A 13,385-nucleotide genomic window follows, 5' to 3' on the forward strand; every position below is an offset into this window, starting at 1 on the left:
GCGGGCGGCAGGGGCGGGCAGAGGCCTCGCCGGGAGCGCGGGGAGGAGCGAAGGGGCCTTGAGGGCTCCGCAAAACTGGGGCTGGCGGCCCGTGGCGGAGTCTGTCGTGGCGCGCTGTCCAGAGACGGAGCGGTGTTCCAGCGCCGCCGGAGGAGACGGCTTAAAGGCGGGCAGACGGACGGCGAGGAGGGCCAGCATGCCCCTGCTGCTGCACCCCGCCTGGCCTCTGCTCCTGGGCGCCACGCTGATCTTCCGAGCACTCCGCCGTGTGCTCTGTCGCCTGCCCCTGCCTGCCCACGTGTACACCGACCCCCTGCGCACCTGGCGTTGGCACAACCTACTCGTCTCCTTCACCCACTCCATCGTATCAGGGATCTGGGCACTGCTGTGGTGAGTGAACACCCGGGGTGATGAGGTGGCCGTGGGATCTTTCGCAGGGTGTTGGGACTGGTCTCCCTGTCGCTATTCCCATCACTCACGCAGGGATCTCACCTGATTCCCGGTTTGGAAAACTACCCAAACAGAAACGGCTGTGGGAAACCCGAGGTACCTGGGCTTGGGCCAAGCCCCTCCTAACTCTCCAATCAGCCAATAGTAGGCGCCTGGAGAGCCCTGAGACTAGCGAGTGTTGGGGGAAGCAAGGGTCCTCTGGGAAGCTGCAGCCGAGATAATATCCCTTTCTCTGTTCCAGCATATGGCAAACCCCTGAAATGCTGGTGGAGATCGAGACGGCGTGGTCACTTTCTGGCTATTTGCTTGTCTGCTTCTCTGCAGGTAGGTTACGCCTGAAGAGGCCGAGGTGAGGGTGGAAGGCCACTAAGCATACTCAGTCTTCTCCCTCCCTACTCCTCCACTAGGATACTTTATCCACGACACGGTGGACATCGTTGTTAGTGGACAGACTCGAGCTTCTTGGGAATATCTTGTACACCATGTCATGGTAAGTGAGGAAAGCAGTGAAGTGATACAGGCAACATGGTCACAACCATTTGAGACAGGGAGGCCATCTTAACCCCGCAGCGTATGGCTTCCCCTAGGTTGCCTAAGGCTGTTTCTGCTCCTTCTGGGGCCAGGGGAGGGCCTGGGCTTACCTAAACAGACTAGGAATGTCACGCAGAGCTAACACCCTGGCGGACAAAGTCTAGTGACTGACTTAACAGGAGAACCTGCTGTGTACTACTATGATTTGCCCAGGAATGCCAAAGCACTTTTCAAACTTTTTGTCATGTGCCCCTAGGCTATGGGCGCCTTCTTCTCTGGCATCTTCTGGAAAAGCTTTGTCGGTGGTGGCGTCTTAACCCTGCTGGTGGAGGTCAGCAACATCTTCCTCACTTTGAGGATGATGATGAAGATAAACAACGCCCAGGACCTCCTCCTCTACAAGGTCAACAAGTACATCAACTTGGTCATGTACTTTCTCTTCCGCCTGGCCCCTCAAGCCTACCTCACCAAGGTCTTCCTGCAGTATGCTGGCCAGAGGACCCTGGGAACATTTCTGTTGGCCATCCTGCTCATGCTGGACTTGATGATCCTCATCTACTTTTCTCGCCTCCTCCGCTCTGATTTCTGCCCTGAACGTGCTCCCAAACGCCAACAGAAAGACAAATTCTTGACTGAATGACAAAGTAGAACCCAGTGTGTGGCAGTGACAGCAAGCACAGCCAACAACTTTGTAACAAACTAGGACTCTGCCACAAAGCCTGGGCGTATTCTGAGGCCAGCCTTTCCACCTTTAGCCAACACCCACACTATTGAAAACACTAATGAAAACTCATCTGAAGTCCTCTCGGGCAAGGGATGAGGGAGCAAACCGACCGGTTGGGCATGGTAGACGGGTGAGGACAAGACACTGTGCAAGAGCCAGCCAACCCACACCACCCTGAAACGGATGCTGCCGGCTCTAAAATAACCCCTCTGCTCTCCCAGACTCTGGTATTGGTTTCACAACAGCCTCTTCCAGGGATAAAGGAAGAACCTCTCGTAAAGCTTGTCCTCTGAAGTGATGATGGAGGCATGTCCCAGGACAGCTAACCCTGTAATAAATACCTCTGTACTTGAGCTCTAGCGTGGGGCAGTAACAGTGGTGGCATCATCATGGTGTGTTCCAATGAAGTTTTTTCTGCTCAGAGCTCAAAAAGCACTGCACTCTGGGTTCCATCCCAGCACCCACCTTACATTAAGCCCTGTCACCTTAGTATATGTATATCTACGTTATGGTTTTGTCCCCAACCCAACCAGAAAGCCACAAAAAAAAAAAAAAACACAAACAGCGTTATTTATGGTGGAAAAAAATGTACATATATTTAGAGTTAACCAGCTGGACTCAGTTTAGATGATCCCAATCTGGAAAAAAAAAAAAAAAAGGGCAGCTAAGTCACTGTTTAAGGTGAAGTGAGCTGGGATGACAGGAATGGGGGAGGCTGGTCCTTTGTGGAGATGGTCAGATTTTGATGCAGATTGTGTATAGACACACTCAAGCACAAAGTACTGACTGGACAGGATACCTACCTTGTTGGCAACATCCAGAGCATCGTAATCAGGAGCCAACCGAACATATGCCTTCTTCTCTCCATCAGGCCTGAGCGGAGAAGGAAGCCTCAGCATTGGATGCTCACAGCTCCAATCCCTCCCACTCACCCCCAAGTCCTCTGCTGCATCAGTGGTTCCTTTGTTGGTGTCATTCTTTTCCAAATAGTGAGTTTTCCATCATTTGCACAGTCACCAAGAAGCCATGGGACATTTAAGTAAGCATAAGCTTTTGTTGCTGCCTGGTCCCACTCACCTTATCAGGGTATTAACTTTGGCCACATCAATGTCATAGAGTTTCTTCACGGCTTGTTTGATCTGGTGCTTGTTGGCCTTGACATCCACAATGAACACAAGTGTGTTGTTGTCCTCTATTTTCTTCATGGCTGACTCGGTGGTCAGGGGAAATTTGATGATGGCATAGTGGTCAAGCCTAGTGGGGTATGGGAGGAAAGCTGGAGTAAACTGCCCTGGGCCAGTATTCAAGACAGGCAAGGCTAGGAAAGAATAGGTGCATCAGACAATAGATAGCAATCATCTCTATCAGACTTTGGTCGCTAAACAGTGTCATCACATGCACCTGAACCCCAGAATGCCTAACTCTCCATTCAGAACCAAAACTTGTACCTTTTTAAAAACCAAAGCTCTCTGACGCTTTAAAGAAACAGGGTTAATCCACACACATTCTTCATCCACTGGAGCCAGACCCAAAACAATGAACTGTGCTTAGTCGCTAAAGGTTGACTCTACTCCAGGCTAGCCTCAAATTCAAGAGCTACCAATTTCATACACACTCCCTTCTGGTCAGGCTGGGATAAAAAGGACACTCTGAGGACTCAACCTCAGAGCATTACATAATAACCCCCACCAAGGATTCACTCAGTGCTGGTGCTGAACCCAGGGCTTCAAGAGTTTGCCCAGAGCCAAAAGCCACTCTTTTGGATTAAGCAGTCAGGAAACAGCTTTCCCTTAAAATCCTGAAAAGCCAAGCTTTACTTATCCAACAACTATCCTGTTTTGAAGCCAGGCAATGACTCAAGATCCTCAGTCCAAATAAGAAAATGAGACGATTGGAACTACTTTCCCCAAAGACCCCTTATGTCTTTTTCAGGAAACACTTTTTTTTTTTACCCAAACTTCTCTTGAGCGGTGTTAAGGCTTGGCAGAGCTAATGAAAGTTTTCCTACACCATTAGCAGGGCATCACTGGCCAATGCAAGTAACTTAACCAACACCAATCAATCAACAACACTCTCACGTGCCAAGGACACTGGGAACCAAGAAGCGTCTCTTTGAAATCAACTTTCAAACATTAGTTAAAATTATATATATAATTTTAAACAAAGTTCTCACATTTCCACTGGGGCGGCGCATTGGACAATTATGTGTTTTAGAAGTCCGGCTTTTGGATGGGTAGCAAATCATGAACTCTTAATTCCTTACTTGTTTCTCCTGGGCGCACTCTTTCGAGGGTATTTGGGCTGCCTCCGGAGTCGCAGGGTCTTGGGCCGCCGGAAGGTGGGTGACGTGCGGATCTTCTTCTTTTTGTGGCTGTGGACGCCTTTCAGCACTGCCTTCTTAGCTTTCAAGGCCTTCGCTTTGGCCTCGGCTTTGGGAGGGGCAGGAGCTGAGAGAGAAGGAAATGTAACTACAGTGCAGCATTCATAAATTGATCCCTTCTGCTTGCCCTGTCAACAAGCGCATCAGTGGTTCCTTTGAAGACATCATAGGTCTCAGGAGTCTTAATTTTTTTCCATCATATGCACGAGTTGCAGGCGAAGATAATTAACTCGGTGTAACATGAAGTTGCTGCGTATAACCCCATTTAACCTGAAAAAAAGGGTAACTGTACTCTTAATCCCTTAGAGGTGTGGAGACACGGCGCGCCACCCCGCGGATCTTAAGTAACTTCCCAAAGCCAACTTGGCTATCAATAGTGGGTGATGCCGGCTGGGTTGCCACTCCAAACCCCTTCACCGGAACCAACCCATGCGGCTTGGCCCACGCGGTCTTCATACAGTGCAGTGTGGGCCTAATCGCGATAGTAGCTCCACAGAAAATAGACCATGGCTTAGCCCAAGAGCAGTCTTCCCCCTGAGTTCGCTCTGCGGGTATTCCAGACCAAGCCCAACATAGCCCCATTCCGCGACAAACCTTCCTTCTTCGCTTTCGGCGCCATCTTGGCGAAAAGGCTTGACTATCCTCGTTCCCACGAGCTTATAGGATGAAGTCTCATCGAAGTCTCGCGATAGTATATACATAGCGCTGATTGGATAAACCGTGGTATAACGCTTCCTGGGAATTGCAGTTCCATTTAATTTCCTAGCGAGCGATATTGAGCAGGCGCCACCGTGCCTTCGAAAGGCCCTAAGGCTTCTTGGGAGTTGTAGTTTTCTTGGTTTGGTTTAATTTGTTTTTCAAGACCGGGTTTTTCTGGGGACTTGTAGTTTTTAAAAGATACTTGTTTAAACCGGGCGTGGTGGCGCACGCCTTTAATCCCAGCACACGGGAAGCAGAGGCAAGTGGATCTCTCTGCGTTCCAGGCCAGCTAGGTCTACAAAGCGAGTCCGGGACAGCCAGGGCTCTGTTACACACACACACACACACAAAAACCGCGGTCTTGCAAAGAGAAAAGGAGGAGAGGGGAGGGAAGGCGGGAAAGAGAGGAGGGGTTAAGGGGAAGGGGAAAGGAGAAAAAAGAAAAGAAAAGAAACAAACACCATCTGCTGGTTGAGTCTATTCCTTACCTGTCCTGAACTCATCTTATAGACTAGGCTGGCCTCGAACCCACTGAGATCGGCTTGCCTCTGCCGCTCAGAGTACCCACTTCACTTGAGCTATTTCCAGCCTCAGGGAAGAGGTTTGCAGTGTCAGAAACCAATATCAGTACAGGAAAGAATACAGTTTGAGGGGGTAGGGAGATACTCAGCATTTAAGATCATGTGGTTCTTTCGGAAAACCTGAGTTGAATTTCCAGCAGCCATACAACTCTGCTCACGCACACACACACCTGAACATAAACATCTTTGAGATTGGTGCGGTGGTTGCAAGCCTTTAATCCCAGCACTCTCAAGGAAGATGGAAAGTCAAGGTCAGCCTGTTCTACACGGTAAGTTCCAACCGGGCCAGCACTACATAGCAAGGTCATCACAAACAAATAAAAATAGAAAGAACATGATTTGACTGACTAGTAGCTATGAAGCAAAGCTTTGCAATCTTAGAACATACAACATCTGTAGAAAGTTGAGGTTCCAGGGATGAATATGATTTCATTACTACAGTGATTTGGTGACAGAAAAAAAAAAAATCAAGTGTGAGATGGGAGAGACTTCCAGAAGAGCTACAAAACACACACACACACACACACACACACAGTTAATTTTTACTGGAATTTTTTGATGGGTATTCTCCACCGATGAAATGAGCCAATTCAAGCCAAATTAAAGTATATAAAGGTAGGTTTGGGGGGGCAGCTCCCTGTGCAATTGGGGAGACAGGAAGCCAGCTCCTGAGCTGGAAAGTTCAGATAGGGACTGAGGGATGCTGGGAAAACCTAAGGCCAAGTCCACTTTGGCTTGCCCCAGGTCTGTGTCTGTATCTCAAGTTTTTATTATTATTTTTTAGGTGGGGCAGTTGTTTTGTTTTGAGATTATTTATTACGTATACAGTGTTCTGCGTGCATGTGTGCCAGCAGACCAGAAAAGGGCACCAGATCTCACTATAGAGGGTTATGAGCCACCATGTGGGTGCTAGGAATTGAACTCAGGTCCTCTAGAAGAGCAGCCAGTGTTCTTCATCTCTGAGCCATCTCTCCAGCCTGGGATTGTTTTTTTTTTTTTTTTTTTTTTTTCTTTTTTGAAACAGCATTTCTCTTGTGTAACATGGATTGTCCTGGAACTCAACTCTCCTAATGGCCTCAAATTTATAGAGATCCACCTGCCTCTGCCTCCTGAGTGCTGGGATTAAAGATGTGCACCACTACTGCCCAGCCCCAACAATTTTCTTTTCTTTCTTATTTTCTTTCTTTTTTTTTGATTTTTCAAGACAAAGTTTCTCTGTGTAGCCTTGGCTGTCCTGGACTCCCTTTGTAGCCCAGGCTGGCCTCAAGCTCACAGCGATGTGAGCTCACAGTCATGTGCCTGCCTCTGCCTCCAAGTATGTAGGCCACCACAGCCCTGTTTTTTGTTTTTGTTTTCGGCTTCAGCCTCATGAGTGCTCGCAGGTGCGTGGCACCGTGCTAGGCTTCAGGAATACTCCTTAAGTACTTCTAGCCGTAGTTGAAACAGCAAATGGTTTACCTAGGATAGCCTGCTCTTTTCTGTGAACACGTCCTCCACCGTGAACGAAATCTTCCCTTCCTAATACTGTGTATATGTTCTACTTATTTTGTATCTTCAGACTTTGCTCCAGAGATGTGCACGCACGCTAAAAGAAATAGTTGTTCTGGTTTGACTTCTACTCGGGGAAGAAAAATGAACACCCATCTTAGAGTCTCCGAGTGGTGACCACGCCAAACGACATAGTCTCAGGCTACCTAACACTTCTTTATCCTCTACGGAAGGAGGCTCGACGGAGGAGACAACGACCCAGGTGTCTGGTCCTCGGTGGACGCCGCCTTCAGGCATATCCTTCCACCTCCCAGGGCAGAAGGGCGAGCAGGGGCAGACTCTGTGAGTCATGTGCCAGGCCTGGAGTCGTGGCGGGAAGCGCCGCCTCTCCTTGGTCCCCTTCTCTCCCCCTCTTCCCCTCGGAGTCACTGGGTCTTGCCAGATGCTGCGCTACAGTCACTGGTTCCCCATCACCAGTTCCGCTGGGTAAGGGGTCCCGGGGACGATGCAGCCGCGACAGGGAGATGAGAGGGAGAGACAGACTTTGGGGATCCCAGTCTGGAAAGGCTCCAGCCTGGGTGGAGGCGGTCCTGGGGTAGAGTAGGGCGTCTGGCCGGCGAGCCGGAGCCCGGACAGCGCGCAGGGAGGAGAGGAGAGGAGGGGGTGGGCGCGGGCGGCGGCAAGCCGGGATCTGGGGGGTGCGGGGCAGGGGGCGGCCCTTCTCCAGGAATTTCCGGGGATCGTGTTACAGCGCTCGCCGAGTGGGAGCGGAGTGGGACGGCAGGCCCTGCAGCGCGTCCAGGGCCTCGCCCCCTCCCCCCGGCGCTCGCGGCCGTCTGCGGTGCGGCCCCCGCGCGCACTGACCCCGTGTGGCGGGGCGGCCCCGGGCCCCCAGGCCGCTCTGGTATGGTAGGACCATCCCAGCCCCGGGCTGTCGTCGGGTCTCCGCGGCCCCGGGTTATCGTAGGAGCAATCCGACCCCGTGTCATTGTGGGGTCCGCGCGAGCCCGGGCGCCCCGGGACGCGACTCCCCGCCCCCAGCTAGCGGCCGGGGGAGCTCCCCGCCCCCGAGTGGTCTTCGGGACGCCCCGGGCTCGGGAGATCGTGGGCTCTCCCAGACCCGAGGTGATAGTCTCATCTCCTTGGCCCACGGTGGTCGTAGCGTCTCCGAGGCCGAGGGCTCCCGCAGGCTCCCCGTGGCCCCGGGTGATTGTCGGTACCCCGCGGCCTCGAATAATCGTCGGGTCCCCGCGGGCCCAGGCCGCCGGGGCGGATCAGGCCTCCGCGCCTTCCCGGGGAGCCCCGCAAGGTCGCAGACAAGATGAACATCTTGGCGCCCGTGCGGAGGGACCGCGTCCTGGCGGAGTTGCCCCAGGTAGGCACCAGGGACACGTCCAGCCTCTGGCTGTAGCTGAATGTGGGCGGGGAGAAGGTGGCACCGGAGCAGCTGGATTGGGCCCAGCCCTGTCACCCAGCGACACCCGCTCGCTGCTCCTGGGTGGTCCGCTTCCCACCCCACCCCCCAACCCCGGGCTGCTGGGCCTCGGGACAAAAGCTCCATTCTCAAAATGTCCCTCTCAGTGCCTGAGGAAGGAGGCCGCTTTGCACGTGCGCAAAGACTTCCACCCCCGCGTCACTTGCGCCTGCCAGGAGCACCGGACAGGCACCGTGGGGTAAGTTAGGGACACCCTAACCAAAAAAGAAATACTCAAAAACTTTTTACCCCTGTGAGGTCCACAGTTATGCCTCAGCTCTTAACGCTCTTCCCTTTTCCCCCCAAGGAGGTTGTTGTGAAGAAAGCATCAACATAGGGAGGACATACACCATCCATAGAGCCTCTAGGCTGGAGGGGGGTGCAGCTCAGAGACAGACAGACAGAAACTTGTCTAAGGCGTGCAAAGCCACCCCCAACACTATGCGACCTCCCCCACTCCCTACCCCCAACACACACCCCAGAGGAGGAGACAGAAGTCAGTCTGAAAGTCCCTAATGTTGAACCCTGCGCGCTGGCACATCCGTGCAGAGCCTTGCAGGCTCCAGGGAGGTCTGCTGTCGATGGTAATGTGCCTTTCTGCTTAGGTGCGACTAAGACCTGGTAAGAGCATTAGAACCCCCGAGGGTGAAAAGGTGGTGAGCACTCCCTCTGTTCATCTCCTCTGTCCAACAGATTTAAGATCTCCAAGGTCATCGTTGTGGGGGACCTGTCTGTGGGGAAGACCTGTCTCATTAATAGGTAACAGGGCGCTGGAGCTTGGCTGGGCAAGGATCGGCCTTGGCAGGGTCGTTCGTGCTTCAGGCGACCGTGTGCCTCCTCAGGTTCTGCAAGGACACCTTCGATAAGAATTACAAGGCCACCATCGGGGTGGATTTTGAGATGGAACGATTTGAAGTTTTGGGTGTCCCCTTCAGTCTCCAACTGTGAGTGCCTCTTCCACGCCTGCCAGCTAAGCTAGCCTTGTCACCCCATTCTGCACACCCTGTTATCTGGGTTCTCCTCTCCTTTCTTCCAGCTGGGACACTGCTGGGCAGGAGAGGTTCAAATGCATCGCTTCCACCTACTACCGAGGAGCTCAAGGTTAGGGACTCAGCCCTGCTGTACAGTCTAAGAGCACACCGGGCTTCCAAGTGGAGCTGGTGGGTGGGGGAGCCGAAGCAGGAGCGTGGGCTTTCTGTCACCCACTGCTGTTTCACTCTTTCAGCCATCATCATCGTCTTCAACCTGAACGATGTGTCGTCCCTGGAACATACCAAGTACGTGAGGATGCCAGGATACGATGGGAAGGTCCAGGGAGGGTTCAGAAAGGTGATCCATCAGAAGAGAGTGGAGCTGAGGGCTGTCTCTGGATTGGGATCAATCTTCTGGAGTAATGGAGGTGGAAGGTAGCGGGGGGGGGGGGGAGGTGTAGACAAAAACCAGAGCTGGTAACTGGCCATGGGAAAGCTGGTGGACGGGACTGACTGTCTGGCTCACTCAGTCCTCACTGCTGTCCACCATCTGTGGCAGGCAGTGGCTCGCCGATGCACTCAAGGAGAATGATCCTTCCAGCGTGCTTCTCTTCCTTGTGGGTTCCAAGAAGGACCTGAGTGTGAGTGTGCCATTGGGGGAACACCCCAGCTCGGTGAGAGGGCCCACACCCAGTCTGACTCCGATTTTCTCACAGACTCCAGCTCAGTATTCCCTAATGGAGAAGGACGCCCTCAAGGTGGCCCAAGAGATCAAGGCTGAGTACTGGGCCGTGTCCTCACTCACTGGTGAGTGGTGGGGTTCCAGCCTTCTGCTGTGCATGCTTGCCCACCCCTCCTCTCTCCTCCATCTGTAGCGGGGTCCAGTGCTGTAGGTATACTGCCCCCCCCAGCACCCATTTCTGTTCCCCTCATCAGGTGAGAATGTCCGGGAATTCTTCTTCCGTGTGGCAGCATTGACCTTTGAGGCCAATGTCCTGGCTGAGCTGGAGAAATCGGGGGCTCGGCGCATTGGGGATGTTGTTCGTAAGTGCTCAACCTGGTTGGTGGTGGAGAGCAAGGATGGTATTCACCTTGATCCCCTTGATTCCCTTGATCCCCGACTCATCTATTTCCCACCCTCTTTCAGGCATCAACAGTGATGACAAAAACCTCTACCTAACTGCCAGCAAGAAAAAGGCCACATGTTGTCCCTGAAGAGTGAGGATTTTCCAGAGAGTTCCCATTCCTGGGGTACTGTGCCACCCCAACTGCTCCAGAACGCAACCCCTGGACATTTGCACGGCTTCTTCCAGACCAAAGAGTACCATTGATGTCAGTGCCCCCAGAGGGTAACTGGAACCGTGCTAGTCACTTCCTGCCCACAAGCACCATGCCAAAGACTGGCCGACCCTCTGCTGCTCTGGGGCCCTCCAGGGTGCTGGTGGGGGGCAGTGTTCCTGCTGCTTCTGCTCAGCCTTCTGGGCCCTTTATGTATGAGGGTACTTAATGGTTCCAGCCTTATACTGTGCCTTACGCATTAAAATCTGTTGTTAGCATTTTCAGTGAAGATTGGAATCCTTCGCTGGGGATAAAAGATGCAGAATGAGGAGGGGCATATAGTGATTTGGGGACTGGAGCCCCTGTGTTAATTCTGTCCATTTCTGGTGCCTAAGACAGGGCTCATACTGGCTGACATCTCAGAGAGCAGGTTTTGGAAGACTAACTACATCCTCTTCATCCTCTTTGGGTTAAAATTTTAATAACTACCCTTTTTATTCCTTACCTAGTTTTGTTTTTGTTTGTTTTCATTTGCTCTCTGTCTCCTCCCTCCCTGAGGCAGGGTCTCTTGTAGGTCAGCCTGACCTCCAAATTACTATGTATCTGAGTAATGGCTCAAATACAGCTGCATCACCAAAAGCCACCCCAGTATGAGTGACAGTTGGGAACCTGGAGTGTGCTACCCAGCCTGCAGATGGACAGGTTGGAGGAGCTTTCTTCCAGCCACAGCTTGTCTGAGGACGTCTCTCAAGCAGTCCTGACTGTTCAAATATGCTTGGGGAAGGAGGAACATAGTGTATTTGTTCAGTTTCAGGAACTTCTTGAAGCTTTTGAGTTTTTATTTCATGAGCTTAAGGAGATTTCCTGAAGGATGGAGTGTTTTATCTCCCTGTAAAACATCCTGTGTCTTTTAAGGGGCTTCCCTCTAGGATGGAAGGTTTTCAGTTTGGTTTGGTTTGGTTTGGTTTTTGGTTTTTCCAGACAGAATTTCTCTGTGTAGCCCTGGCTGCCCTGGAACTTGCTCTGTAGACCAGGTTAGCCTGGAACTCAGAGATCTGCCTGCCTCTATTTCCTGAGTACTGGGATTAAAGGCGTGTGCCACCATGCCTGCCTTAAGATGGAAGGTTTTATGTCAGAGGAAATTGCTCCATAACACTTCTTCCCTCCTCAAGCTCTTAAAGTCTTCCTGCCCCTCCCCCCTTTCACAGTGGTCCCTGATCCTTGAAGGAGGGTATATGGAAATCTGACCATGGTTGGCTAACTCTAGTGGGATACTCATGTCTTTTTATCCCCATTTTTTCAGAGCAGAGATGATGGCAGTATTAGTCTCGGCAGTATTTCTTCTGGCATAAAATACAAGTGAGGAAAAGGCAGAAAGTGACCTATGGTCCTAAGTGGGATGCTGGGAAACAGCTTGCTTACCAGACTAACAGCTGTTGTCTTTTCACCAGGGCCTTTGACTTCTCTGGCCACAGGTTTTTGTCTAAGGCACATATTAAATGTGAATTTTCCTTTTGGGGAGAGGCCCTGTTTGTTTTATTCAAAATGGCTGTGTCACTACTGCACTAGCTGACACAACTTGCCTGGCCTCTCCGTCATGAAGCATACAGATTCTACAGCTGAACAGGTCACTGGCCATGATTCTCCCCAGAAACCTTTCTTGCACTTCCTGGTATTGCAGGAGCTAGGCCACTGATATGGACACTTTTGGCTCAGTCCAGACTTATTTTTCCAAGTGCTAGAACCAATACATGTAACATCGTTATCTGCAGGGTCTTGCCACTCAGCTTTGGAATGTCACTGACAGCAATGGTGAATAGCTTTCTGCTCTACAGGCTTCCCTGGCCAGCAGCTCCTAAGAAAGTAATCCACCCCTAGCACGAGGGGTTTATGTTGATTCTTTTTTGAGACAGGCTTTCATGGTCAGCCCCAGGAACTCAAGAGACTGGCTGCCTCTGCCTCCCAATTAAAGGCATGTGCCATCACAGCTGCCTTTCTGCCTGCTTTTTTTCCTCCTCCTCCGCTTCCTCCTCCTTCTTTTCCTTTTATTTTACATACCCCTTGCTGTCTTGGAGCTCATGATGAAGACCAGGCTGGCCTCCTGAGCGCTTGGACTAAAGACAAGCACCACCACGCCTTGTCCAATCCTCTGCCTTTGAGGCACACATACCTAGAAGTATTTTCTATCTCTGTTTCCACAGCTCTGGGTTCCTCCTTGTACAGAGCTGGTTGCTTCAGTTTCAGTACTGGGGTGTTCCCAGGAGCCTGGGTGCGAGCTGCATGGAGGGGCAGATGAACCTGAACTTTTTCTATTAGGTCTCTGTGGAGACTTTTGGCGTTACTGTGTGTGATATAAAAGTGAAGTGTGGGTGCTGTGTTTGAGGATGCGAAGGGTTTGTACTGGAACGAATATAGGCCACCTTATTTCTGGACAGGAAAAATGAGCAGTGTGAGGCCTAGGACCAAGTGGCCTATGAGATTGGGAGGAAATCCGAAGGGTGGAGCCCCGGGTCTAGCGGTCCGGGGTTCCGGGTTGGAAGGGTGTACCATACACAGTGGAGGAAAGCCATCATGTCATTAAGGAGATCCGAGGCCAGGATACCCGCGATGCCACGTTCATGAAGACTGCTCAAGGAACAGTCAGGGGCGGACCTCTCAAGGCGGTGCTGTCCGTGGGGCCGGCTCTGGAGACGAAGGGACCGGGCTGGTACCTGCTGGGGGCGGAGCTTCGGTCTAGGGTGTTTCTAGAAGCAGGGATCAGTGAGGAGCTAGATGTGGGACTGAGTGCTAGGTCTGTAAGGTAAAGGCA

The 13,385-nt window shown here is 51.9% G+C and overlaps 3 protein-coding genes and 3 non-coding genes across 7 annotated transcripts; 2 read left to right on the top strand and 4 right to left on the bottom strand.

Moving 5' to 3' along the window:
* Positions 1–125: 125 nt before the first annotated feature.
* Tlcd1 (TLC domain containing 1) lies at positions 126–2,095 on the top strand. Of its 2 annotated transcripts, XM_055620532.1 has the most exons (5): positions 363–390; positions 525–546; positions 692–774; positions 858–940; positions 1,238–2,095. In XM_055620532.1, the coding sequence occupies exons 3-5, from the start codon at positions 711–713 to the stop codon at positions 1,619–1,621; spliced, it is 531 nt and encodes a 176-aa protein (XP_055476507.1). In that variant the 5' UTR covers positions 363–390; positions 525–546; positions 692–710; the 3' UTR covers positions 1,622–2,095. The 2 variants fall into 2 exon arrangements, with proteins under 2 accessions (XP_055476506.1, XP_055476507.1); XM_055620531.1 differs by lacking the exon at positions 525–546 and having other exon boundaries at positions 126–390.
* Positions 2,096–2,275: 180 nt separating this feature from the next.
* On the bottom strand, positions 2,276–4,748 carry Rpl23a (ribosomal protein L23a). The gene is made up of 5 exons (XM_055620533.1): positions 4,680–4,748; positions 3,969–4,152; positions 2,783–2,959; positions 2,509–2,578; positions 2,276–2,343 (listed from the first exon to the last, which is right to left on the bottom strand). Exons 1-5 carry the CDS (start codon positions 4,702–4,704, stop codon positions 2,329–2,331), a joined length of 471 nt encoding a protein of 156 aa, XP_055476508.1. The 5' UTR covers positions 4,705–4,748; the 3' UTR covers positions 2,276–2,328.
* LOC129686615 (small nucleolar RNA SNORD42) lies at positions 2,652–2,716 on the bottom strand. Its single transcript, XR_008721667.1, has one exon. It is a non-coding gene; the product is annotated as a small nucleolar RNA SNORD42 (small nucleolar RNA).
* On the bottom strand, positions 3,037–3,107 carry LOC129686618 (small nucleolar RNA Z17). The gene has a single exon (XR_008721669.1). It is a non-coding gene; the product is annotated as a small nucleolar RNA Z17 (small nucleolar RNA).
* On the bottom strand, positions 4,224–4,291 carry LOC129686614 (small nucleolar RNA SNORD42). The gene has a single exon (XR_008721666.1). It is a non-coding gene; the product is annotated as a small nucleolar RNA SNORD42 (small nucleolar RNA).
* A 3,350-nt stretch (positions 4,749–8,098) lies between the features above and the next one.
* Rab34 (RAB34, member RAS oncogene family) lies at positions 8,099–10,885 on the top strand. Its single transcript, XM_055620016.1, has 10 exons — positions 8,099–8,228; positions 8,435–8,526; positions 9,021–9,086; positions 9,170–9,271; positions 9,364–9,428; positions 9,553–9,604; positions 9,858–9,939; positions 10,015–10,105; positions 10,235–10,342; positions 10,446–10,885. The coding sequence occupies exons 1-10, from the start codon at positions 8,175–8,177 to the stop codon at positions 10,511–10,513; spliced, it is 780 nt and encodes a 259-aa protein (XP_055475991.1). The 5' UTR covers positions 8,099–8,174; the 3' UTR covers positions 10,514–10,885.
* Positions 10,886–13,385: the final 2,500 nt, after the last annotated feature.

Source organism: Psammomys obesus, unplaced genomic scaffold, assembly GCF_907164565.1.
Source record: "Psammomys obesus unplaced genomic scaffold, mPsaObe1.curated_primary_1811, whole genome shotgun sequence".
NCBI lineage: Eukaryota > Metazoa > Chordata > Mammalia > Rodentia > Muridae > Psammomys > Psammomys obesus.